General features: G+C 44.2%; 2 protein-coding genes across 8 annotated transcripts in view; one reads left to right on the top strand and one right to left on the bottom strand.

Moving 5' to 3' along the window:
- LOC126521425 (phosphatidylinositol-binding clathrin assembly protein LAP-like) overlaps positions 1-16,184 on the top strand; it is a 40,240-nt gene extending 24,056 nt beyond the window's left edge. For 4 of the 6 annotated variants that reach the window (XM_055066014.2, XM_050170118.3, XM_050170119.3 and 1 more), the window contains 5 exons: positions 1,723-2,469; positions 2,627-2,846; positions 4,513-4,648; positions 4,934-5,145; positions 15,863-16,184. In XM_055066014.2, the coding sequence (XP_054921989.2) occupies positions 1,723-2,469; positions 2,627-2,846; positions 4,513-4,648; positions 4,934-5,137 (1,307 nt within the window). In that variant the 3' untranslated portion in view covers positions 5,138-5,145; positions 15,863-16,184. The remainder of the gene's footprint in view (positions 1-1,722; positions 2,470-2,626; positions 2,847-4,512; positions 4,649-4,933; positions 5,146-15,862) is intronic. The other 2 variants (XM_050170122.3, XM_050170123.3) reach the window with 1 other exon arrangement.
- A 5,892-nt stretch (positions 16,185-22,076) lies between these two features.
- Positions 22,077-26,554, bottom strand: part of LOC126521436 (uncharacterized) — a 30,598-nt gene continuing 26,120 nt past the window's right edge. For both annotated transcript variants that reach the window (XM_055066016.2, XM_050170134.3), the window contains 2 exons: positions 23,616-23,714; positions 22,077-23,273 (listed from right to left, as the gene is read on the bottom strand). In XM_055066016.2, coding sequence (XP_054921991.2) covers positions 23,151-23,273; positions 23,616-23,714 — 222 coding nt within the window. In that variant the 3' untranslated portion in view covers positions 22,077-23,150. The remainder of the gene's footprint in view (positions 23,274-23,615; positions 23,715-26,554) is intronic.

The following is a 26,554-nucleotide window of genomic DNA, read 5'->3' as shown; positions in this document are numbered from 1 at the left end:
TTAGTTGGTTTCAACATATGAAGGTCTCTTGTAGGAAATGTTTGGGATTTATTGGTATGTAATTTTGTCTTTCTTGCAGACATGTGCACATGCTTGTATCGCATCATTCAGTCATATTATTCTCTTTGGCTGTCTGCGTGCCATGAAATATGGCTCCAATATCGGCATAACATTACGCTGCAAGTACCCTTCTCACTTAACTGTTATAACAGCAATATCTCTAGTGGATAAATCTCTGTAGCGGCTTCGTAAAATTTTATCGCTCTTACAGTGCAAGGCCTTTTGGATCAGCGCATGCCTTTATTAACCTTTGTAAGAAGTGTATCATGCCACGTCTCATTCACCGTTCACCCCAGTGCACGATAGGACTATGAAACTTACTGTAAATTTGCTTTTAGCATAGCAGGCACCCGAAGAGAACCAAAGAAACGAATGCAGGACTGCGAAGTGAGGTGGGGAGTGGTCAGTTTTTTTCTTAATGTAAAATTTACATAATGCTGTCTCGTGTTTGTATTATCTGCATAGTAGTATTCAAGGCCACCTTTATTTGCGCTACTGATAAAGTCAGGCTTTTTTTATCTATGGCAAACTTTATTGCCAACTGTAACCTGGCTGCATCTTGGACGCTAACAAGTAGGTTAACCTGTAAACAGCTTAACTTACTGATGTCTTAATTCAGAGAGAATTTTAACGCGACAGCGTTAAGTAGCTCGTGTCGCAGAAAAGCCGGTGGCGTCGGCGGCGTTGGCCGTGAGCGATAAATCCCAGCAGGCACTTCATGAATGAAAAACAACTTGCAAGATGGGCTGGGTGGGAATCGAACCAGGGTCTCCGGAGTGTGAAACGGAGACATTACCACTGAGCCACGAGTTCGATGCTTCAAAGCGGTACAAAAGCGTCTCTAGTGAACGCGGTGTTGCCTTAGAAACGAGCTGTTTCTAAGGCTCAGGTGTGCGTCGCTTGCTCAGGTGCACATTTCGTTGTCGCGCCGAACGCTGCGTTGCTCGACGCTCATTGCGTCCGATGCGGGGCGCGTAGTCGATGCGCCGTAAAGCGTCTTACACCCCTTGGCGGGTCGACGGGAACACTGTCGCGTTCCACTCTTGAAGGCGAAGCTTAAGTGTCCTCCAATTTTTTAACGCATTCAGGCTGGTGAAAAAAAACTGGAGTTTACTTTTGCATAGACCAGGTCTTGTCATTACATTCTAAATAAGCAGTCCAACTAAAACAATAACAAATTCTGGCGTTGGCTCGACATATTTACTGATGAGCATACTCAGGAGCATCTAGAAGGCCCCGAGGAACTTCTTTCTGTTCTAATGTGGCAATCGGCTCTATTTAATGACAAGGGGCATCATTTATGAACAATCAAAATATAAACCTCCAAAATCATGAATTGTAACCATTGCAGCGAAGCAATGTCATGTAATCCCACTTTTGACACAAGAACAATTGCAGCGCCAGTGCTTGCAGTGGTGTCCCTCGCTCCCAGCAATGCTCCATTCGAGCTTTCGATAAAGCATACTTCATAATGTGCAGTGTAATAACTGAAATTTGCTACTTTAGCAAATACTGAAATGTGAACATTCTTATACAACAATGGTGAAAAAGGCTGTTCACTATTCAAAAACTATTTGAAAAGTATTCGCTTCAATTCTCTGTTGACATAATTTGCACATACTTTGATGTTGGAGAGCATTGCTAGACGCTTCACCTCCCCAGATGAGGAAGAGGAGGTGCACCCTACCGTGGGTGGGTTGACGCTGCCCACACTTGAGCCCCCACCACCGCGTTCCTCATCACCATCACCCACGGCCGAGTTGATGCGAGGTGCCGGCACCACTCCCATCCTGGCGCATATGCCAGAGCCTGGCTTTGGCGATCTGGACACCTCGGAGGAGCCCTGGCCCAGTGAGCCCTTCGAGTCAGCTACTACTGCTGCGACTGCTGCTACCGCCAGCAGTGCCGCCTCGGCTGGCTGGCTGGGCTTCAACCAGGGCCGGCCACACGAGACCACGTCCACCGCAGTGTCCAGGCCAGCGATGGCAAAGAAAGTTGTATCTGGATCAGCGATGCCTGGCACAGCGATGGCCGGTTCGACAATGCCTGGCACAGTGATGCCTGGCACAGCGATGGCCGGTTCGACAATGCCTGGCACAGCAATGGCTGGTTCAGTGATGCCTGGTGCGGCGATTCCCAGTTCGGTGGCGATGCCTGGCACAGCGATTCCCAGTTCTATGGCGATGCCCGGGGCTGCAATGGCAGGTGCTGCGATGCCTGGAACTGTATTGGTTGGCCCTGCAATGGCCAGTCCAGTGATCCCTGCTTCATCAGTGGGTGCACCAATGCCTGGTGCAGGCATGGCCAAGCCACCAGCCAGGCCAGCTTCAGCCCTGGATGACCTCAACTTTGCCATTCAGCAAGCCATGGGCGGTGTCTCGTCACCTGCTCACAGCGCAGCCCCATCAGGTGGCGCAGTCTTGCGCTCTGTATCCCTTGGTTGGCATGAAAGCCTTGGTTATATTCTCCTTGGTTGTTGTTTGTTGAGTTTGCACGTGGAGGTTGTTTATACTAGCACATTGTACTTGTTGGCAGCTTTGCACACTCCCTGTACTCGTCGCTGCAGGTCTGGACTCATTTGGAGATGTGCTGCAACCTCGGCCACTTATGAGTGGGCTGGCCAGCCCTGCAACCAGTGCGTCCACAGCTTCTGAAGCACCACTAGCGGCCTCAAAGGCTCCAGCTTCGACGGGGGGTGGCCTACTGAAGGGCGACTTAGACGCTACACTGGCTAGTCTTGCACAAAACCTGGACATCAATGGCCCCAAGCAGGCTGCGGCACGCAAGTAAGTCTACCGTGGGGCTTCACAGTTCACTAGCCTTTCTGCTGAGGCTTTTCTATAGTTGGCCTTTTCATGCCAGCCTTCCTTAAAGGGACACTAAAGGCTAATACTAAGTCGATGGGGACTGTTTAAGTACGATTCCAGAAACTTCATAACACTTGTTTCGCACCAAGGGGATACTTAGTTTACAAGAAATTTGCATCTGAAGGGTCCAAATACCTTTTTCGAAATTCAAATCTCCCGCCACCCAACTGGGGGTGTGGTGACGTTGCACACACCATCACCACCCTTTGCTGCCGTTGGTGAGTGAAACAGCGCTCGGCACATGGCTGTACCAAGCCAAGATAGAGCGGTGGATTCGCCGCTGCAGCTGCTTTTTCGTCAAATGGCGTAGGCTGTTTGGGCATCCCGTGGCATCACATAGAAGTTGAATTCTCTGCTACTTGCAGTTTGTGTGAGTTTTACAAGGCAGCAAAACCAGTGCAGCACTACGCGATCAGGCAAATACTGAAACACGAAAGCGTGGGTGGTGCGGAGTCGAGTGAAAACGACACTTTTTGGCCGCCTGCATCGTTGTCAAGGGTAATTTCAACAAGTTATTTTTGCTTTGTTTTTATTTCTGCGTTTAATAGGCCAAGCCTTGCGTCAGAAAAGGGGTGCTCTATGGGGGAGGGGGACCGGTGCTCTCTTCTTCCTCGAGGCGGAGTGGTCCTGAGGTCGGCTCTGCAAATAGGTGGCCAGGACCTTCCTTGCCCCTGAAAAAGTAAAAAAAAGCACTCCAAAGCTGAACTGAGTCCTTGAGCCCGATGTGCGATGGCGGGTCGAGCCACTCCTGCAGGGTGCCAGGTCGGTTGTCGCCCAGGGAGCGTAGTGTCCTTTCTCGGACCGTGTCAAAGGCTGAACAGCTCCACAGAAGATGTTCGGCCGTACCTCTGGCCGTGCATGCCGGGCACTTGGGGCTCGGGTATGAGTGCGGGTTATTTTTTCTAGGTACGAAATAACACTGGACAAGTAGCATTTTATTTTGTCATATAATACAGTACAAGAATGTATTTTGCAACGAGTGAGTACTAGTGACATAATTTAACTGAGGAGTGCTTTCATCATCGGGCAAGTACTTGAATGTCCTGGGGGAGTCTCTAATCAAGTCCTGCATTTACCTCAATTTCTTGATTATTAGTCCTCTGTTCGCGATAATATAGATGCCTTAGAGATCCTTGAGCACTAATCTATCACTTTAGCTTGACATAATGTTTGCCTTTAGTGTCCCTTTAACAGGTCTTTACATGTAAAGACCCACTTCAGAACTTCCTTCATGCTGACATGCTGAAACAGATGTGCCAGTGATCCCCGCTGTCAGTTCTACTTAGCACTGACCTGTGTTGTGCTAAGCAATGCTGACAACAAAAAGCTGCAAGTGTTAACTTCTTTCACCTTGTTACTGGTCTACAAATGCAGCAGGACACAGCACAGTGAGTGGACAATTGACACTGACTGCGTCAAAAACAGCTCTTCTCTGTAAAATTTTTTTGCAATCCCACTGAAACAATTCTGGCTAAATTTGCATAGCTTTTGTTATTTCTTTCTGGAGTACAGAAGGGGGTTAGTGAGCTTTGGAACTGCCTATCGTAGTTGCAACATGCATGCCCTGTGCTGCGTGCTTGTGCAGGACTTCAGGTGGAGGCCATCAGTGGGGGTCACCCAAGCCAGCTGGCAAAACCGGTGGCACCAACTGGACTCCAGTTGGTGGAGCGTGGGCTGGCAGTGGCTCCCCTCAGCACCTCTTCCAGCCGCAGCCACCAACGGTGAGGGTCCTTTTGGGAAGTGCTCCAGCTGGAAAGACAGTGTAATGTAAAGACCTTGTTTCGCTCCTCCACAAAGAGCTCAGTGCCTTCGACCAGTGGTTCCCAGCTTTGTCATGGACCCAGACTCAGAAATACCCTTGAGTAAGCGTCCTTATTTAAAATGTAGTTAACAATACTTCCTCCAGTTTTTGTGACATCTGTTGCTGTTTTTTTTTTTTTTTTTTTTTTTTTTTTTTTTCCGACTGCAATCTCCTAAGCTGTCTGGTGCTTTGCCCTGTGATGCAGACGGTACCGGCGGCCCCCGTGGCAGGTGCACAGTGGGGACCCATTGGGGGCACCTTTGGGCCCACGCCTCTGGTGCCATTCCGGCCACCTCAAATGGCAGCACAGCCCCCTATGATGACTGCGGCAGCACCTGGTATGTTCGGCGCCCCAGCACCTGCACCAAGCAGCCAGCCTGCTGTCAACGACCCTTTTGGTGCCCTCTGAAGCTTCAGGTATATAAAAGCCTCTCCACCATCTCAGGAAGTTCATTGCATGGATGCTCCCTGGAACCCTTTCAACTATGCCAGAGAAGCTGTGTCCCTACAGCTTCTCTGCTATGGTAGATGTACGGCTTCCCTATTTTCTTCCTTGGAATATGTTGCACAGTTTAAAGGTACGGGTGTATGGATACTTAAATATTCGATTTTGAATGGAACATTCAACTGAACCATGCACGCGTCTCGTGGCTGCGCATGGTTGTAAGCGTGGCTGAGCACATACATAGTTGCGCACCCTGCTTTAGACGTAAACTGTCACCTGTGCAAAGAGTGGGTACGCCGAGGCGGCGTGGTACCACGTAAGCTGTCTTCAGCGCATTTAGTATTGAAGGTTACGTAATCTCAAGTTTTGGTGACCCATTGGACCGAGAGGCGAACGAAGTATTCGCTCCATGCTCCCAGCGGTTTTCATGATAGCATTGTCCCTGTGCGGGGACAGAGTGCATGCGAAAGCGTGGGTGGCTTTGCTTAATTCGTATTGCCTATGTGAAATATCGTTGACGTGGCATGAAACCGTATCATTCATCGCCGACGCCCATATTCATAAAAATGAAATGTTTTCTCAAATCCGCTTTTTTCGATTGCCCGATAATTAGGAAAATTCTGTGGGCCTTCCCCGTGTACAAAAAATAATCGGTGACTGTACTTGTTTGCGTAGGTCGAATTTTAACGCAATGAAATTTCGATACAACCAAGCAAATTGCAAATTTTACCTACTTCGTTATATCAAGGTTCAACTGTAATTCGATTTCCCGAATATCGGTACCTTCAGTGAATGACCCAGCAGTGGTTGGTGCCTTCATGGCCGCAACATTCCCACAGCGTGCAATCTTTATTATTGGTACCAGGTTCGACCAGGTCAACCAGGCCAACCAAAATTATTAATGCTAAGCAAACAACAAAAGTAGCACGTGTGGAAAGCATGAAAGCATGTATGAAGATCTGGCTGGTTAGCCACTGGAAAGCATGCTGATCTAATCAAATACACGAGTTCACTGTTCACACACACACATTCGTGTCATTGGGGGCTTTCTGCCCACATTGGAGCACACAGCCGAACTTGGCACGAATGCTCATGATACTGTAGTCACCGGCTGGTCGACTGATGACCCGAATGTCGCTTTAACAGCTGTTGACACATGATGTCAAGACTGATTGCTGATCAGTCACATGTAGGATTAGCGACTAGCTTTATGCAACAGTTTGCGGCCCATTATCACTTTATCGTCATAGCCATACCATTGGCCACACTGTCTAGCCTGTTAGCTCCTAATCGGAGCTGCATCATGCGATGTTGCCGTTGGCCTCCCGATTTGAGAACCCTTTACTGTAGGCACCAATGACTGCGCGAAGCGGTGCCGAGTGACATGACGCGTGTTCCCCGCTTTTGTCTGCTATGCATATTGACATTATCAAGTTGACGATCCCCCCAGAAACTACCTGCCATTAAGATGAAAAATCCCTTCTGTTTTCTGGAAGTAAACTGGCAAGCAATACTTTTTAAGCAATGAAAAATTGCCATTAAGGGTGGAGACCAGTTTTTGGGACTGGAAAATGGTGTAACAGTCAATCTTTTAAGAGTGGCATTTTAGGTTTGTGCGAGCATTCTTTGGTCTGCCAATTTTGATACTCCAGGAAGTGGTAATTCATTCGTAATAGCATTTCAAAGAGCACGTGCATGCTCAGCTTGCACGGAATGCGATGCCAAAACTGCAGTTTTGCGATGCATAGCTGTCATATTGTGAGCATGGTAGCCATGCTCTTAGTCTCGCTTGCAAGAGCATTTCTTCATTTTCAAAATCCCACTGCTGCTGCTTCGTTTCTCTCATTGGTTGCAGAAAGGAAACAAAAGAGGTAAAATACACGATGTTATTTGCTGTTGGGCACATGTGAGTGCACGGAGGCATCTCATTGGCAGTGTGACTTGCGTCATCTGCTTGCCGCGTCGTAATACGAAAAGAACACTTGGGCAGCCATTTTGCCAGTACAGTGATCTACACACTTAAGACCAAAGCTCTCGTGATGCATGGTTCAGCACAAAAGTTCCATTCACAGAATAAGTTTGGCAAGAAAAGTCGTTGGATAACAACTTTAAGGCGCAGAGGGAAGCACCGTCTACCAGCGGGAAGCGCCGACGGACAAGATTGGCCAACCGTCACTGCCAATGGCCTATCGGGCCTGTCAATCTGCGATGCTCTGACATACAACAGCTGCGTCTGCAACCAAAGAAAGAAGCTGCTGGCACTTCAATCACCGGAACGCGCAGACGAAAATTGGCGTGCTGTGTTGCCAACCCCATCCGCCGATAGAGAACAATTCGCCGAGTTTCCTGATGTCAGCCTGCGGGAAGTCCGACGAACAGCAGCCGTGGCCGCCCCGATACAGTGATGCTAATGCTGTCAGGTCTGCAGGCAAGGCAGACGAAAGCTGATTCAAAACTGTAGGAACTTACTTCAACCATTATGATAAAAAGAAAACAATTTTTTTATAGCAATGATGCAACAGCCAGCGCCAACGACTACGCCAAGCAACAAGGCGAATTTTATCATTGCTGATCTTCAATGTATGGGTGAACTGCTCGCTGTTCTCAAATGCAGATATTGCAACGGCATTGTCAGCATATACAGTCAACTCTTGTTACAACGGACCCTGATAATCCGTCAAAAGTCAGTTTTATCAGAAGTCTGTAATATCCGAAACTCCTCACTCCCGAAACTTTGGTCGCATATTGCAAAGAGTAAGTGGTGAACGTCCAAAGTTAAAAAAGAAAAAAAAATAGTCGCAGTTTCACCCAAGAGGCGAAGCATCCATTGCGATAGCAAATTAGTAGGATGGTAGTTTTATCGGCCGTATAAAGTTGTAAACATTCGCTTACCAACTAATTTAACAAGCACGGTGTCGTGCAAGCACAGATAAACATGAACATATCTCACTTGATGACCGCAGAAAGTTGCTGTCAAAACGTTGGAGTGAAGAAGCAAGGTAGCAGCAGCAAGATAATTGACCTTTGTGCTTTCTCTCGTTTCAACACTACTTTGAACTAAATGTTGAAAGCACAGCGCATATGAAGCTACCGCTACTAGGCGCACTTTGTCCACATCGCAGATCGCTTTCAAAATATGGCACCCTCACCGTAAGCAGAGCCACTGGAGTAGAATCCCCTCTCTCGCCTCCCCCCATGCCTCGTGCACAAAAGAAGACGTAGCACTTCTGCCCCGCCTTCCTCCTTCCCTCGCACGCGCGATATTGAGCCGTGATCGTCGGCTGACCCTCGCAAGTCAGTTGTCAGCCCATGTCGACGCGGCAAAAGTCAATTTTATATGCTTGATTTATATGCTTGATTAGCGACAAAAATTGCCGCTAATTTCATCCACTGTGGCCGATAGTGCGTTGTAGCGCGGTCCGTTAAAAGCAAACTTCGTTGCATTAATAAAATAGGTAGAGCAAACTAAGGTTGAATGTGGTCTGTTGTATACGAAAGTCTGTTGTACGCGGGTCCGTTGTAATGAGCGTAGACTGTACAAACGCGAGAGAGCGAGTACGGCCTTGCCGTAAAACTGTGTAAGCTGTGGTGACATCACGGCAGGATGGAGCTCTCTGTGGGTGGATGGCGATCAAAAAGTCAACCCGTTCACTGTGAACATCCTCATCGCTCAAGCCATGTGTCCACAAGGAATAGTCAAGTGGTTCTGAATGAAATTTTTTCTACTATGAACATATCTCATCATGGTCTCCATAAGGAAACGTGGCAGGGATATGGGAAATGAAATTTCGCTCCTGCAGCAACTTGTGCAGCAGAGTCTCCAGCGTGGGCAAGTTCCAGCCCGTGGGCTTCCCCTCTTGTTCTCGTCAAGGACAACAACTGGTGATTCTGCATTGACTGTTGCCATCTAAACATGATCACCAAGAAAGATGTATATCCACTTCCACGCATTGACAATGCTCTGGATTGTCTCCACGGTGGCACTTATTTTTCATCAATAGACCTTCCCCCTAAATACTTGCAAATTGCCGTGGATGAAATGGACCGCGAAAAGATCGCATTCGTCACACAAGACAGCCTATATCACTTCATTGCACAAGCCTTTTGGCTTGTGCAATGCGCCAGCGAGCTTTGAACGGATGATGGACATGCTCTTGCTTGGCTTGAAATGGTCCATCTGTTTCTGCTACTTGGATGACGTCATTGTATTCCCTTCAACTTTTGCAACCCATCTTAACTTCCGTCTGTTCTTTGTTTTTCGCATTCGCACCGCTGGCCTGCAGCTCAACTAGCCCAAGTGCCACTTTGGTCATCGCCAGATAACCACACTCGGACATCTTGTCGATTCTCGAGGCATTCGCCCCGACCCCACTAAAGTTTGTGCTGTGCAGAATTTCCCTTTACCAACCTGTGCCAAAGATGTTCGAAGCTTTATTGGCCTTTGCTCTTACTTTCGCAGGTTTGTGGAAAATTTCGCCCCTGTTGACCGTCCCCTGACTGACTTCCTCAAGAAAGACTTTCCTTTTTGCTGGTGCTCTGAACAAGCGTCTTTCTTGCACCTCATCACGCTACTCACCACGCCTCCTGTTCTTGCCCATTTTGACGCTTCCGCTCTGACAAATCCGCACTGATGCCAGCGGCTTCGGCGGCATTGGCACAATTATAGCTCAACGCCAATGTGGGCACAACCGCATTATCGCTTGTGCCAGCCGCCTCCTCTCCAGCTGAGCGCAATTGATTACTCAGCGAGAGTGTCTCGCCCTCATTTTGGCAGTGGGCAAGTTCCGACCCTACATATATGGCCGACCATTTACGGTTGCAACTGATCACCACACCCTTTGTTGGCTTTCTTTCCTCAAGAATCCCACGGACGCCTCGGTTGCTGGGCCCTATGGCTGCAGGAATACATGTACACTGTGGTCTACAAGTCGGGTCGTCTGCATCAGGGACACCTACTGCCTGTCTAGTCATTCCGTCAATGCACAAGATGCTTTAGCGGATGCCGCACCGATCTGCGTTCTTTCGCTATGTCTTGAAAGATGTTTGTGCTGAACAACGACGCAATAAATTATTACGGCAGCTTATCAAATGCCTGCTCTCTGATCCGTCTTACCCATCCCTTCACATGTTCATGCTACAGAATGACACCCTCTTATCGCCGCAACATGCACCCCTATGGGCCCGAGCTCCTAACCGTCATTCAGTCTCATCTTCGACAGATTGTACTCCAGAAACTGCACGTTTCGACCTCTGGACACCTTGGTGTCTCTCGGACTTAGGACCGAATTCAGCGACGGTCTATCTGGCCCCATCTCAGCCGCTCCGTCTGGCACTATGTTGGCACGTGTGATTCGTGTCAACACTGGAAAAGACCAGCTGTGCGTCCTGCTGGTCTGCTTCAGCCTTTGGATTACAGACCGACCCTTTTATTGTGTTGGCGTTGATCTTCTCGGACAATTCCCTATATCAAATGATGTAAATGGGTGGATTGCCATTGCTATGGACTATACAACTTGCTATGCCATTGCTAGAGCCCCACCAACCAGTTGCGCTGCAGACGTTGACTTGTTGCTTCATGACATCTTGCGCCACAGTGCACCTTGTCAACTTCTCACCAATCGCGGAAGATACTTTCTTGCCCAAGTCATTGACTTACTATGATAATGTGCTACTTAACACAAGCGTAGTACCGCTTATCATCCTCAACCTAATGGTCTTGCCAAACGCCTGAACCACACATTAACTGACATGCTAACAATGTGTTTCCTCCAATTATCGTGACTGCGACACTGCTCTACTATTTGTCACGTTCGCTTACAATTCCTCGTGCCACGACATGACTGGCTACTCACCGTTTTATCTCCTATTCGACCACACTCGACTCGCCAACAGAGTACACTCGGGATGCCATAGCCACAGCGACTCAAGCACACCAGATTGCCTGCATTCGTCTGTCTGCTTCAGACACGCCATAAGTGCCTCTACAACCAGCGCCATCACGATGTGGAATGCAAACCAGGTGCTCTTGTGCTAGCTTGGTATCCAACTTGCCGTGTTGGTCTTTCGGAAAAACTCCTCCCGCGATACTACAGCCCTTACCGCATCCTCTTCCAGGTGACCCCTGTCACATACGAAGTGTCTCCACTGGATGCCACTGTGCCTTCACCTCTCTCTGACATCATCCACATCAGCCGCCTCAAACTGTACTTTCTCGGACCGATGAGCCGCACCAATAAGGTGCTTTTTCCACTGGGGGGCTTTGGTACAGTCTGTAATCAAACTAGGAAAGAACTAAGCGATCACGCCAACTAAGACAATCACGAGCAGGAGAGTGACGTAGGACAAGCGCCAATCTATCTATTCACTGAAAAAGCAGCAAATATAGGGAAAATCTCAGACATGCACACAAGGACCACAATGCATCATTTGCCAAACCGTTCAAGATAGGACATTTCGCTTTTAATTGTGGGAAGAAGACATTGTGGGGGCCTTGGAGATGACAAAGAAGAGTTTAGATTTTTTGCTGCTCTACGCATGTTGGCTCCACCATTAAAAGCCATCTGTGAATATACGTACACTTCTTCGTTCCCTTAACTATATTGAAAAGTTGGGGTTTTATTGTTTGGCTGCCTTAAGTCCAGGATTTTTCTGGCAACCTTTATGAACATTTAATACAGACAATGGTGTTCTTTCGGACATAAACATTTCATTTAAAGAAGGGAAATCCTTCACTGGAACTTGTAATGGCAAAAAGTTGCAAATCACATGACGAATTCATCTCTACAAATCTTCGTTGTCAGGCGTTATTAATGCGAAAGCATTAAATGGCCCATTGAGTGAAAAAGCTGATGCCTGTAGCAGCAAAACAGCACCTAAATTTCCATTGGCTGCGATGCCACGTCTTGTACGTGCCTCAGCGGAGCAGAATGGGGAAAGGGAACATCTGCTGGTGCGCCAGTTATGAGGGGAGAGGGCATTGCTGCGATGCCACGTCACCCTCGCTCTCAAAAGCCTGTGTTATCCACACGTTCCTTGTCTGTGCAAGCTCTCACCTGCGAACTAACTTTGGCTCAGTAATCACTATAAAGTCATTTATAAAAAAACGGAATGCATTCGAAAGGAAAAACATTGGCAGTGGTGAGTTTTGAACCTGTGACCCCACACTCAGAAATGGAGTGCCTTGCCCACTGGACTAAGCCAGTGCTTCCTAGAAAGCAAGCCTGTGCGCTCTTTTTATGGCATCACGCTACTTGGGCCGATATTTTCATTGCCAAGTTCGGTTTGACGAAAATGGTGACGTCAAAATCACCGCGACTCTGGAGCAACCGTATTAAATTATATGGCGGTTGGGTAAGGTAGTATAATATCACAGATCGAAGTGAATCGGCCTTGCGCTGTCTAGGAGGCGTTTGGCAAGTGTCTCAAAGCGCTTGCTTGCCTGCGAGTAGTTAACTCGAACCACTCATTGGGGTTCAATTGGTCATTAACACTTTTGCATCCAGAACTCATCAGAAGTGCTTAGGTGTCCTCAGAGTTTTACTTATAAGAAACAGCATTAATAAAAACGACAAATCGAGACAAGTGTTGCAATCCTTACTTTACTTATTTCTCTGCACTTATTTAACAAAGAAAAATGTACGATGAGTATTGCACACAGGCATCCTCTTCACTGTAGGTGAGATGCTTTACCTTGTCTTAAGAGTCCTTGCTGACGTACATTATCAATATCATATGCATTTTTAGCATTTTGTTCAGACCTGTTGAGCCTATCCTTTTTGTCTGTTGTAGTCCTGTTTTACTGCTCATATTTGCTCTTGCAACAAAATTAATAAAATACCAACTAGGTGAATTTCCCATGCTTCTTTGAAAGTAATGTAGTTAGGTAAACATCCTCTTGTCACAGCTGCCATCTTCTATGGAGAGAAACATCATTGCTGCATTAATTCACTTGCTAGCGCATTACTGCCATTTATATGTATGCAACATATGAAAAATGCAATGCAGTTTGCCATTGTCAAATTCATTAAGCGCGGCTACTAAAACGCCAACAAGCTTTCACAACTCAACGCTACCAGGCTCTGAATATATATTTTTATGTGTGCCAGTTATCACTTAGCTTTAAGAGAAAATGAGGCACATACCATAAACATATACTAATATTTGTAATATATCCTGTCCACTTGCTCACAAAAGGTAGGCGGGATTCATTAGCTTTGGGACAAATTTATACTTTTTTACAAAATGGTAAACTTCATGAACAAATCAGGTTTAGCATGGTCTTCATAAATTTCGTTTGGTGTGTAAAATAGGGAATTGTTGAGTTTTACCTGAAACTTAAAGCCCCTAAGATTTGCCGATTCTCTAAAAGTGTGTTTTTTGTTTGTTTGTATTTTGGAGTACAAATTTTCTATTTCATTTAGGCTTGTACAAATATTCAATCAAATGTGAAGCTATTTAATATTTGCTTTGGCTCTAATTTCTATAGTCAGGATTTTCAAAATAGTCTGAATTAATGAACATGTTTTTTTCGTGCATACTAAGTTGCACCGCCAATTACATCACCACAGAAATAACTGCATGCGACCAACACACTGTGAAAAAGTTGCAATTTAGCTCAAAAAAATGAAGCATTGATTTCGATAGCAAATTATTAGGCAGCTACATGAATTAAGGTTAGTACTTTTATTGGCTGTTTAAACTCGTACAAGCATTCATTTACTAAATTGGTGTCACGCATGCACTGGCAAACATGCACTTGATGTCTGCGGACACTCGCTGTCAGAATGCTGCCATGATGAAGAGCAGTAGCAGCGTTAAGCAAATTCCCCTCCATGCTGCCTCTCTCCAGTGTGTGAAAGATGTGCACGAACACAGTACACACGAAGGCACCATCCATCTCGGGTCGCCTTGCCTTTGCAACCACCGCAGATTACCTCCAAAATCGCGACCCCGCTGCACTATGCGCAGCTGTGGCGGAAGTAAGACATGCCTGTGCTGTGAAAGGTGCAAGAAATGTTGAGCTTTCACCTTTGCAAGAAAATGTCTTGGTAACAGCACATTTAAGATAAGTTGTCTCCAGAAATGAATCTTTCCTTTTTTGCAACTAAAGAACCAACTTTATTTTTAATCTTTAGAATCTTTATTATTTTGCAACGACTTTCAGTATTTTTTTGCTTTCCATCGTAGTGTTTTTCAAAATCTAGGTTTGGCAGGTCTGTAGATAGCTTCCCATTCTGTAATGATAGTATGGTTCCAGAATTCCTGAAGTGTGCAACAGACAAAAATGGAATCATTTAATACGGTCAGTTCAGTATGCATAGCGAAACCAGTGCAGTTTTTTGCATAGTGCGTTAACAGCTTATCTTTACATCATGAAAATAGGAGATAGTGGCTATGTGGTATCACAAACCCCTGGTACAGATCAGTCATCCTTGATAACACTAATGCAGTAGCAATAACTTCTGCAGTAGCTGCAAGCCACACAATGGCAGTGTCACCGAAAGCTGTGCACATGGTGCATCGTTTCACTCTGCACTTGCAAACACAGGGCAAGCTTGGTCCTCTGCTGTCACTTCCCTAGGAATCCATGGTACCCTTCTCACCTTCTCTTATCTAATCTTCCAGTGAAATGCTCGCAGTGCAGTAGTCATGTGCCATGTGTCAGTAGCCCATGTGCCACTGATATCACATGACCTCAAGCCCCGTTTTCATGGCGCATTGATCTCTGGTCAACAGCCGGCAATCAGTACAATTCATAGTTTACTGCGCAATTGGGGAATTGAAGCCTCACTTGTCAGCTATCCTTACAAAAAAAAACATAAATTTTGTTTTCCGTACTCCTTCAAAATACATAGTTTTATTGGAGGTGCAAGATAATATTCTAATCTCCTGTGCATAGAACCCTTCAGTTTCCTTCCTTTCTATTTGTTGCGAACCTTTGCAGAGCACTAAACCTTACAGGTAAGCCATGCCTTTAAGGCAGCAATGGTAAGGCTGTCTGACTAGTTGCTTTGTGGATTGAAGTTTTCACTTATTTTGCTAAAATATGCTACTGTTCATTATTGTTTGAGTGTCGCTCTGTTAGACAATGGTACTTGCTATCCTCGTGATTTTATCTATTGGGCAGATGAAATATTCCATATTGGAGTTTCTGTACTATTGTCATCGAATTTTGCCGCAGTCATCTAAAAGTTCTGTGAACTTTTATGACTGAATTGCAGAAGCTTACTCCGCATTGCACTGAATACCTTTAGACACTGTGGCCCCTGACATTACTAGACGTGTTCATGAAGGTGCTTGTCTTTCGTGTGATAAGCAGTTCTTTGCAATGGGCAACCAGATTGCACCATTAAGTTCATTGACACATGCTGCTATGGCATTCTGCTGCTGAGCAGGTCAGATACGATTCCTGTCCACTTGCAGCTGCATTTCAACAACGGCAAAATGCAAAAACACTTGTGTACTTAGGTTTAGATGTAAATCAAAAAAAGAAAAACAAGTGATCAGAATTAATAGAGCTTTCCATTTCAGTCTCTGATGGCTCCAGTGTTGCCTTGTCGTTAAACACCACTAATCAGTCATTCGGTCTTTGGCATCTCCTGTCAATGTTTCATTTATTCATCTTAAGCAAACGCTCTACAACCTGGGAAATGAAAGGCTGACAAAGTTGTACACTTGCACTGTACGCAGGTGCGGACCCCCAGGCCCGAGAGGAGCGACAGACGGCTAGTCCCCGCAGTATTCCCTCCCCCCAGAGGTTATTTATGTGTGAGAGAGGGCGCGTGTTTGCGCAGGAGGCTGCGGAGTGTTTGTGCATGCTGTACATTTTGTTTCTGCACATGCCCCCCGTGCTGGCCAGAGATGACACATTCCACAGTGTTGCTCTCCCTGGACCCGTGGAGCAGCCCAGCTTTAGGAGTCCTCCCCTCCGGCTGTTTAGCAAGCTAGGCCACCCCCCCCTGCTGTGATGTACTTGTGGAGCATGCCAAAATAAATTTGTTGCCTTATTACAGCACCAGGCTCTTCCTTCCTTGGTTGCAGCGCGCTTCTCATCCGCGGCGTGCACTGGAAAGAGAAATTTGCCTCCGCAGTCTGCACCGCCCCCTCTCACAGCGCACAAGAGAGGGTCACAAGTGTCTTGAAGGGATGCCAAAGGCAAATGTTGAGTCAAACTAAAATTGGAAGTTTGGGAGTTGAAATTTTATTTCGTCAATTGATCAGCGTTTCATTAAACGATCGCTGTTGCAAGGGGCACAAAGGAGTCCATTCCTTAAACCAGCTTTTTCAAGTGACATCAAATGCAAGCGAAATACTGGATTAGTGCTGCTGCTTTGAACAACCAGTACCAGATCCTGCAACACGTTCCATTTTAAACTGCTGAATTGTAGTAGATTATTGGTACTAAAAAACAAGGTTCATTGCGATGCCTTTAAATGTAGTTTGTCCAGGCCGATTTGGACTTACTAGAGAACTCGTTGATGCTATTGCTTCATGCTGTTCTATTGGCACTTTCTACAAGCAAGTTGCACAACCACTATGCATGATTCACTTGAAGCAGGCAGTAGTACCGGATGGAGAATGACTCCTGGACTCACTGGGGCAACTATGCAGGCAATCCATTTGACCAGACAACGATTGTGAATGACCTGTTTGATCATGAAAAATGTAGTCAGTGACCACTTTATTTACAATTTTCTGTGCAACTGAATCTCTTGGCCTGAAACAAATGTTGTGAAGTTACTATAATGCATTTTGTCATTTTAGGTTGATTCAATGTTTGCGTATAGTGTCTCCTTAATGAGAGTGCATTGTTGTGGGCAGGCTGCCAACATTCATGCCTAGCTGTTTTGTTAATAGCATAGAACTTTTGAGTGCCTAATAAAGACTCGAGCTGTTGAACACCAAAGTTGTGTCAAGGGGTGGATTCCTTCATCCGCTTTTCACATTGACTACTGTATGCACTACACTCTGGCAGATATTTAATGAATTGTTTAATGAAGGCTGGGTATTTCCTGTGTGAAGAGAATCATCCTTGATGCCTGCGAACATTTGTAGAAGGAATTCTAAAGTGCAGTGGTATTTAAAAGTTTATTTGCTACATGCAAATTTCTGTGCACCTGAAAAAAATGTTTCTGGCACACTATTGAAGCTCAGTGGGTATAGCATTTTCTGCTGCAGAAAGTTGTGGATTCAATTACCTGCCACAGTGGCCACATTTCATTAGGGCAAAAAGCAGAAATGCTTATGTACTGAGCATTACATAGGTGGTCAAAATTTGTAGCCAACCACTACGAACTCTCTTGTCATTCTTTACCATATGTATTGCATGGCTGCCTGCTTGCAATTTGCTGGTTATCAGGTCTAGTGCTGGAGAGAGGAAGCCCCTTACTAAAACTAGGGCTATGCAAATATTCAAATTTGTCAAGATTGTATAGTCATTGCTACTCTGATGAGAATTTGCTATTCAAGAGGACGAATATTCATTTCTGTTCAGATACAAAGGATGCGATTTATTGGAGTCTTGAGGAACAGTGACCAATGCAAGCGAGGCCTTTCAAATTATTCTACCACAGTATAGACCTGAGGTAGTTGCACAGGGGCACCAGTTACGTTACTGAGCAAACTCAAGCAGCATACCACTTCTGCTCAATAATTTCCAGCCACTTGATAGAAATTATGTTTCGGCAGCCTACATATGAATTTGTTGTCTTGTTTTGGCAAAGTAGTTTATTATTTGGCCAGTCTCGTCAAGTTTGCATCTCTTTAAAATGCGACGCTGTAACACTTTTTTCCTTGAATGAATGCAACACACTACATAAGTGCAAACTTGTGAAAAGTGTCAATGAGAAAATTAGAGCAGTTAACATGAAAATCTCCTGGTACAGCTTACTGTTGCTCAGTATGTGTTAGATAAAGGTGCTTTTCTGAGCATGAAAGAAGCCTGCGAATACATGCAAAATGCCTTGAGCAATCAGTTGCAGAGCAACTTTGCGTGTATTTGTGGGCTGCTTTTAAGTTTGGAAAAGCGCTTTTATGTAGCATATTTCGAGCAACAGAAAGCTGTATCGGGAGTTTTTCATGTTGCTCTACAATTTTCTCATTGACACTTCATGTAATTATATCTGAGAAGTTGATTAATTTAGGCTAATTCTTTAATTAGGAGTGGAATGTAAAAAAAATCTTCAAGTATCTCCAAGCAACGGCAAACATTACCTTGGTTCTGTACACCCACGTGGCATTTGCATATTTTAAAATCTTGCATGATAGTTGGGACACCCTGTATGCACAGAACAAAGTTTATTATATTTTTTAAAGAGAAGTAGCTAGCCAACTAACAATTATTCCTAATGGCATGAGTAGCCTATTTCTAGAAAATAAATATGTTGCTTTATGTTCACCTCATTTTTAATTGCTTTACATTCTTTGCTGACCCTGAAAAAAACCTGCAAAGTCTTTTATCAACGGCGTGTGGAATGTATGTGAATGATATGTCTCTGTATTGCTTCTCTATTCAATAGGCAATGCTAGAGGCTCATGAAAAAAAAAAACATCTTCTAATAGTCTACAGCATTTATTAGGAATGGAAACTTTGTCACTTGCATGCAGAGGTTATAAATATGTATAATTCCCTCAGTGATCGAAATGAGGCCAAGCCGGATTCACTCGAAATCAGAATCAATAGCAGTCATGCTCAGCACTTATACCCGGACCCGCAGTACTCATGCTGTCAATTATGACAGCACGCCGCCACTGGTCATATTGCCATTTCCTTTTCCCTTTGGCTCTACTCGTATTCACGTTGCTCCTCGGGAGTCCCAAGTATGTACTGCCTACCCATAGCGGTGTTGCAACAACAGTTGCTAGGCTGGTTCTTTTATATACGAAACGACAATGACTTCACTCCCCACGTTGCAGGGCCAGGGCAGCTTGCGCAACACTAGTCTTTATCAGGAAACATGCAGGGAGCGCTGTGTGCTTCGCATTGTTCAAGGAGCGCTTTATCATATATTTTGTGGTTCGGATGTTTGTTTTGTGCTTGTTATTTGAAATGAATACTGTTCTGTATGTTGTATAGGCGATTCCAAAGAATGTATGCACTTCTTGCCTCACTTTTCCGAGTGCTTGAAGCCTGCCTCACCTCGGCTGTGGGTTCGCGCGGTATTGCACTATCTCTGGGATCGACCCACATTTTTTGCCACGGATGCGGACGCGAAAAATACTGACCTATGAGCAGCTAACAGCTTCGCTGTAAAAAAAAAAGAGGCTGCAGTTTTGCCAGAAAGGCGAAGTAGTGTTAGTCCCTTCAGCTACAAATTACAATAAACTGTTCATAAATGCATCAAATTTACATAATTTTATGTGAAGGTGCTGGAGAGTCCATAGAAATCAAGGTGGAATGAGAATGACTCTGTGCATTTTATGGACACCTGTTGTAATTACATACTAATTAAATATTTATTGTACACATACTATGTTCCTTCATTAAAAATATTAACTCACCTGCTCTAATGACATACACAAGTTACATCATCATTTTATAAAGCATAGCTTGGTATAGCTGACCTGTAGGTGGCAGAAGTATTGTCTCGTGCAACCTCTGCATTCAAATAAAAGCATTGTAAAGATGCACTTAGCACCACTCCAAATAGCAAAAAAAAAAAATTATTTTATGACGATGGCACCCAGAAAGAAAATGAGCTGAAAGGAAACCACTTTGCTAGAGAAGCAGCTATTCCTCAAGCACTGAATCTGAATCACCACTATCTGAATAAATGGAAAAATAATTTTGCTCAGCTTCCACAGCACCAAATTTGATAAGGCCTGTTGTAGTTAAAGCCAAATCTACTAGCTGTGGGGAGTAAGTCTTTAATTTAGGCCAATTTTTCTTTTTACATAAATTCTTACAATTGAAAAAATTTCAATAAACGCAAGTATCGAAGTATCAAGATTGATGTATTATACACCACTCTGAAATATACTAATAATTTGCAAGTAGGACTTTTGAAAAATCCGCATAAACATTATAATTTCATGCAAGGTCTAAACTGGTCCATCACATTTGTCAGCTTTGCATAGATGCAGCTTACAAACTGCAATATCTTCTTGTACTGAGTTAGGGATTTGTAAAACTTCTTGATACAGTTTCTTTAAGCTTGTCATGTTTTTTTTTTTTAATTTGAGGCCATAAATATAGCTTTTGCTGCCTACAGTCAATAGAATTGAGCCTTTTCTCCTTAAATGCAAGAAATTTTACTCAAGTCTTTAGTGGTTGCCTGATGAGAGAATGTTGTTTCACATGTATATTTGAACAGGGCAATCAGAGTTTGTAAAAATTTTCTTAATATGCTTCAGTGAGGCCTTGCTGGAAAAGCATTTGTCAGACTTCTTCAGCTGTGGCGTGGCAACACTAGAAGCATACATACTAGTGTTTGATATTAATTAGGGGTGTTCGAATAACGAAGTTTCCAAATGAAATATGACTACACGAAAAATTCCCGCCAAATAATGACTTACTTTCTCATTTTTAAAGCAACATGAAATGAGTTTGTGTAGAGTCTGCTAAACAAAAGAAATTTCGCTTATATGCAATTGCATATGCTCGTAATACTGTTCACAAATGGACGTCCTGGAAACCGAAGAGCTTGTAAATGATGAGCAGCCAGTTTCAATAATCAAGGCCACCATGGCAATTAAAGTAACGAAAAAAAGGAAACGGCGTTACTAATTGTGTTCACCGAAGGAGAGACGTGCAATACCACTCCAGCGCATGTTGCTTTAAAGGTACGCAAGCATGGCGAGAATGGCTGAGAACAAATTGACATATAGGCAGCCTAAAAGTGAGCTATTCTAATTTCATGACAGGAAATTATTGAGCAGAAGTCATCTGCCTCGTGCATTCACTCAGAAACTGGTGTCTCTGTGTCTCTGCAACAACCACAGCTATCCTGAAAGAGAATCATTCGGAACAGTCCTAACACCCATTGTCGTCTCCCTTAAGACTGCAATTGTTACCATCTCTCATATATTTGAAAGAAATGAAAATTTTACAACATTGAATAAGGGATTCTTGAAGCTAATATGAATCGAATAGCAGGGACTATTTGATTCATATTCAAAGTTTCGAATATTCACAAACCCCTAGTTTTCGTAAGATTCATTGCAAACGCATCTTTGCTGCAATATTTCACCAGCTTTGTTGGCTCAGCATGCTGCCGAGCACGAGGTCTTGGCTTTGATTGCAACGGGAGCAGAATGCAAAAATGCTCACTTACCTAGTTGCTTGTCAGAGAACCCTAGGTGGTCTTAAATTGTTAGTCTTTGACTACAGCATCTCTCATAGCCCTAGTGTTACCTTAGGGCATTAAACCTCTTCAGTGGTCTGAATCGTTAATCTCCAACCACACGATGCAGAGGTGTGTCATTAATTCTAGTGCAGCAAAGTCTCACAATCAGCAAAACAATGAGCAAAACGTGAACAAGGTGAATGCAGGAGCCAACGTTTCGACAAATGGACTTGTCTTCTTCAAGGCAAAACAGTGTTTTACTTGCGATAGCAAGTTATAGTGTTTGTATAGGTTCGTGAAGCCTCTTTTGTGTTGTGTTCCTCCAAGACATCTGATTATGCAAAATGCAATTGCAAGTTATACTTGGTACGCGTATTGGTGTGTATAAGACCTACGCAAACCAGTGTTTGCACTGTCTCATATATAATTAGATCTAGTATATCACACAAAAGGCTTCTGATAAGATGAAAAACCTTTTTGCATGTTGCATGTGTAACATGCAAGAAACAAGCAAAAGGCAGAAATAGATAGTGCTAAAATACCACGGTGCCTAAGTATATCTTTACCTTACTAGAGCAAGATCATCAACATGCACCTGAAGCTACTAGTGTTAACAACACTTCTCTATTAATATTGAAATTTATTCGCAGTAATCAATAAAAACAAGTCAAATGAGAAGATTATTTTTGTAATGCTAGGCAGATGGTTCATAGACAAGTGTTTGGTCTGTCGTCCAATCACCTGGCCATTAGTATCATCAAATGAAAACTGTTCTTCCTTTTCCTATTCCTATCGGTGCTTACATTCCTCCCGTGTCAAACACATGAAGCCTGCTAAACTAAAACTAGCACAATATTTTGGCATAATTAAACATTTATACAGGTAATCTTAATGAAACAATAATTTCAAGCTAACACAATGGCTTTGCCTACAAATAAAACAGTTTGTATTGCTAGCAGTTGTATATTTCCCTGGCATCATTTCCTTACATGTTTTTATTAGGCAAATTAACTTTCTATACACTTTATGACAGAGGGTTCAATCAGAAATTTTCAGGCAGAATTCAAAAACACAAATTGTTTCGACAAGGTTACAATGCGAATTACTCTTCTTTGGTTAGTCTAGAAAAGTCAATAGTTCACGTACACTATATGTGCCAACAAGCATTTCAGACAAGCTGGAACATTCGATGTTATTCATTACACAATTTTACTCTACAGCTAAAATAAAGAAAAAAGATTCATTGCAACAAATCTGTCAACTTGACCAGATAACAAAAGTACACGTGACTACAGGCAGAAGCACAAATGTCTATATATTAGCTTGCCCAAGAATTGGTCTGACGAGATTAGTAAAGCTACACCCGTCACCTTTTCTATGCAGGCTCACAGTGTGATTTGATTCTATGTGGACAAGGTCCCTGTTATAATAAAGGTGGCAAGCCACTGAATGCAGTTTCACATAGAAGGGACTGAAGATGGCACTTGATGCGAAATGCACTGCGTTCACGAGTCCAATTGTGAAAATACACGATGTTTAGCAGTTCTGCAAAACACATCTGCATAAAAGTTGGCCGCAAAACAAATTGCACTACACATAGACAAGAGCACGCTATATCCTGTTGTGCTGCGTGTCTTCGACAGGCACCCGTGTCTCAATGAATATGTCTTCTGGAAGTAGTTTTGCGGGATCACTCATTTGGTCAGTTCACTGTAACAGTTATCGCACACTCTGACGGGCTTTCTGGACGACGCCGTGGCTGCACTTTTTGCTGAGCACTCGTTGCAGAAGATGTTTCCGCAGTTTCGGCAGTGGTGCTGCAAGATGCGGTACACAGGTAAAAGTGATTAGTCAGTGGGACACAATGCGCTAGCCTGTTTTCAACATCAAAAAACCAGTTCATATGTATGTTAGTTTAATGAAAGACAGTCATGGACTGGACCATACTGTATTCAACTGGACCTACCGTATTTGATAAATTGAACATCTCTAGTTTCTAGAATTCAAAGTTAGTACCAACAACATTTCAAAAATTCTTGGAGCAGTGAATGGCATGCTGAAGATTCTCTTCGTACAGTCAAAACAGGAAGGTGGTCATGAAATGAACACATGCTTTTGTAAAGTGCCCGGAGAAGTTGCTTGTTTTGACAGAGACACACCTTTCGGATGGTGACGGTGAAGAGCTTCTTACACCCTGTGCAGTGAGTAACTTGTGAGTCATCAGCCCACTTCCGACCGTGGTGCTTGGCGTTGTCTATCTGCAAGGGATATAGTATAGATCTCGGTTTCGAACATAAGCTCTCTCTGCACAGACACCTGGGGCAGCATTCTGAGGTGATCGCTTTCAGAGATATTATCATTTCACGAGATTTCCTGTGACTCGACACCGGATGCGTCGGCAGATACGGCCAACGGTGTTCCTGGCACTGTACACACATTTCAAGCAAAGCATAGCGCCAGAAACGTTTTCAACTGTATACGCAGATACGTTCTGTGCTGAGTTACATGGAATCTCATGAAAGTGATAGCACCTCCAAAAGTGATCGCCTGAGAATCCCGCCCCTCAGGAACAGCAGCTCTCACAGCTGCATGGAACATAGCAAGCCACCCTGGCCACCAACATGCTCGTCGAGTGGTTCTCTGAAAATTCTAAATTCCAAGTCTTCAAACGTAATATGAAAAAGAGTGTTTGCAATGGTTGTGATACCGTACTGTTGACATCGAAGGGCTCACTGTCTGCAACGAAACTAAATTGGTGTGATGTCTAGGCATTCACAGTTTCGTCACGTTTAGTCAAGTCATGAGTCATGTACTCAGTGCTGTTATTTGCACGTCTGGCGAAAAGGTGCTCAGTTGCAAAGGTGCCGTATTCGCACAAGTATAACACAACCCTTTTTTTTGTGAAGCCGCCTTTCCAAGAAAGTGCGCTGCTTTGGAACCGAAACTATGTTCAGAATATTAATGCGAGATTCCTACCTACCTCCCTTCACCCTTCAATATGCAGCAAGTTAAAGAGCCAGGTAACTGAGCCGCACAGGAAAGCCAACCTCTCAATTTCTTGGGACACAGACAAAGCGTGTTGCATATCCGGTCATATTCTGCCATGTGTAGTATGAAACACTTGCCTGCAAAACTTTACAAATTGAGGGATCTGAGAGAATGCCGAATATCTCCTCCACCTCGAAACATAGCCTAGCATTCGGATTTCCAGCCTGTCCTAGTGTATGCGAACAACATGGTGTAGTGTGATTTTACTAGCTATGGTCACAAACTGCTACAAAATTCAGTGTTTTTCAGATTCCACGACCCATGAACTTTTGCAGCCAAGTGTAAATATTATTACTGCACATTACACACTAAATAAAAGCTATTTACTTGTTTAGAAAATATTTTATCTTACACCTATGACAAGTAAAAACATAGAACTTATGGCTCGGAACTAATTGAGTGCTCTGGAATTTTAGTCTATAAACCAACAGTTTCAAACCAGTACATTTTATTTTGTTTCAATTCAGCTACACACATGTTGTGTTTGTTAAAGATACTGAATGAAAATTTGAAACAAATTTCGCAAAAATGAAGCATTGCACTTAGAGGATACAATTATTCCAGTACACAATGATCATAGCACACTTTTTAACAGATGGCTGTATTTTCAAAGCTGTATGAGCACGCATTGAGTTTCATACAATAATTACTAGAGGGAAGTCTGGTGTTAGTGCCTATGGGAGCTGCAATAAGTGTGGTTGTACCAGCATGGGAATTATGGGAAGTACATGGATTTGCCTAAACTTCATCCTTTTGGCTTGAAACGGCTTTGTGACTTTGTAAACTCGTCATTTTCAACAATGTGCTGCGTAATAAATAATTAAATAAACATCATTAAAATTGTCCGGCGGCAGGGTTCAAACACAGGAACTCTAGCACAGGAGCCTGATATTGAAACCATTAAATCACGGACGCATGCATCGACAAGCTAATGAAATGCCCTTATGAATTTATCGCAGGCATGCCAGTGCACCGAGACGCTTGGCGCGTTTCGATTTGGCCACCTGGACAAGCTCAATCGTTGCAATTAATAGCAATTCTGCGTGTTCATGGCGTCTTCTTCATTTCGAAGAGTACAGATTGCGCTGAAACTTACAGCAATAAGATTTACATAGCGTAATATATACAAAGCCACAAGAACGTCTGAATCCACAAGCACGAAGATCAGACAAATCCATGTACTTCCCATCATTCCCATGGTGGTACAACAACTGCAGCGCCAGAGTTCCCTCTAGTAATTATTGTAGGAAACTCTATGTGAGCACGCACTGGCTGCAAGCTAGGCCACGTGGGGTGGCGTGCCGACGGGCATGACGTAATATCTACCCCTGCCAGCCAGTGCTTCGCATAGCTTGGCTGATGTGCGCACACCTTGTGCGGTGCTATGTGAGCGCAGAGAGAGAGAAAGAGGAATAAAGGGAACGGCACGGAGGTTAACCAAATAAAGATATCCTGTTTGCTATCCTGCATATGGTAAAGGAGAGACTAAAAGAGGAAGAACATACATCATCAGGGTGAGCACAGGCAAAAAAAGAAAAAAAGAATCTCGCTGAAACGCAAGAGCTTGCACTTGTGAGTGTATACGTACACAAATGCTAAGGAAAGTGACGGCCTAAGTGGTGATTGTGACTTTGACGTAAACAAAGGAGACACAAGGTACGATCTGGCATCCAACTTGTGCAGCAACCACACACCAGAAATTTCCAACAAGTTATGATTGGATGCGGTGTCAGATTAGATGCTGATGGAACGACAAACTGCCTGGGTATCATCATAAGACGGCGGGAGTGATCGCACGGCTACAGCCAAACGCAGCACAGCATGCGTGTGAAGTTGCCTGCTACGTAGCCGGCAGCTTTAGCATGCCTGATCCAATTACCCCAGCCAAGGCACTCGCATCTATCACCACTCAGATCAGCACAAAAATTGGCTACAATTTGTTTCTGACATGAAATAGCAACTAATAGAATAAGGCGATGTCAAAATTGTGCCTGTTCTAAAAACCACTGGCAAGATCGGCAGCCATGGCGTGAGAGCACATGGAAGCGAG

This window comes from Dermacentor andersoni, chromosome 6 (assembly GCF_023375885.2).
Source record: "Dermacentor andersoni chromosome 6, qqDerAnde1_hic_scaffold, whole genome shotgun sequence".
Taxonomy (NCBI): domain Eukaryota; kingdom Metazoa; phylum Arthropoda; class Arachnida; order Ixodida; family Ixodidae; genus Dermacentor; species Dermacentor andersoni.
Note: the sequence above shows the minus strand (reverse complement) of the source record. Positions and strands in the feature narration are given on the sequence as shown.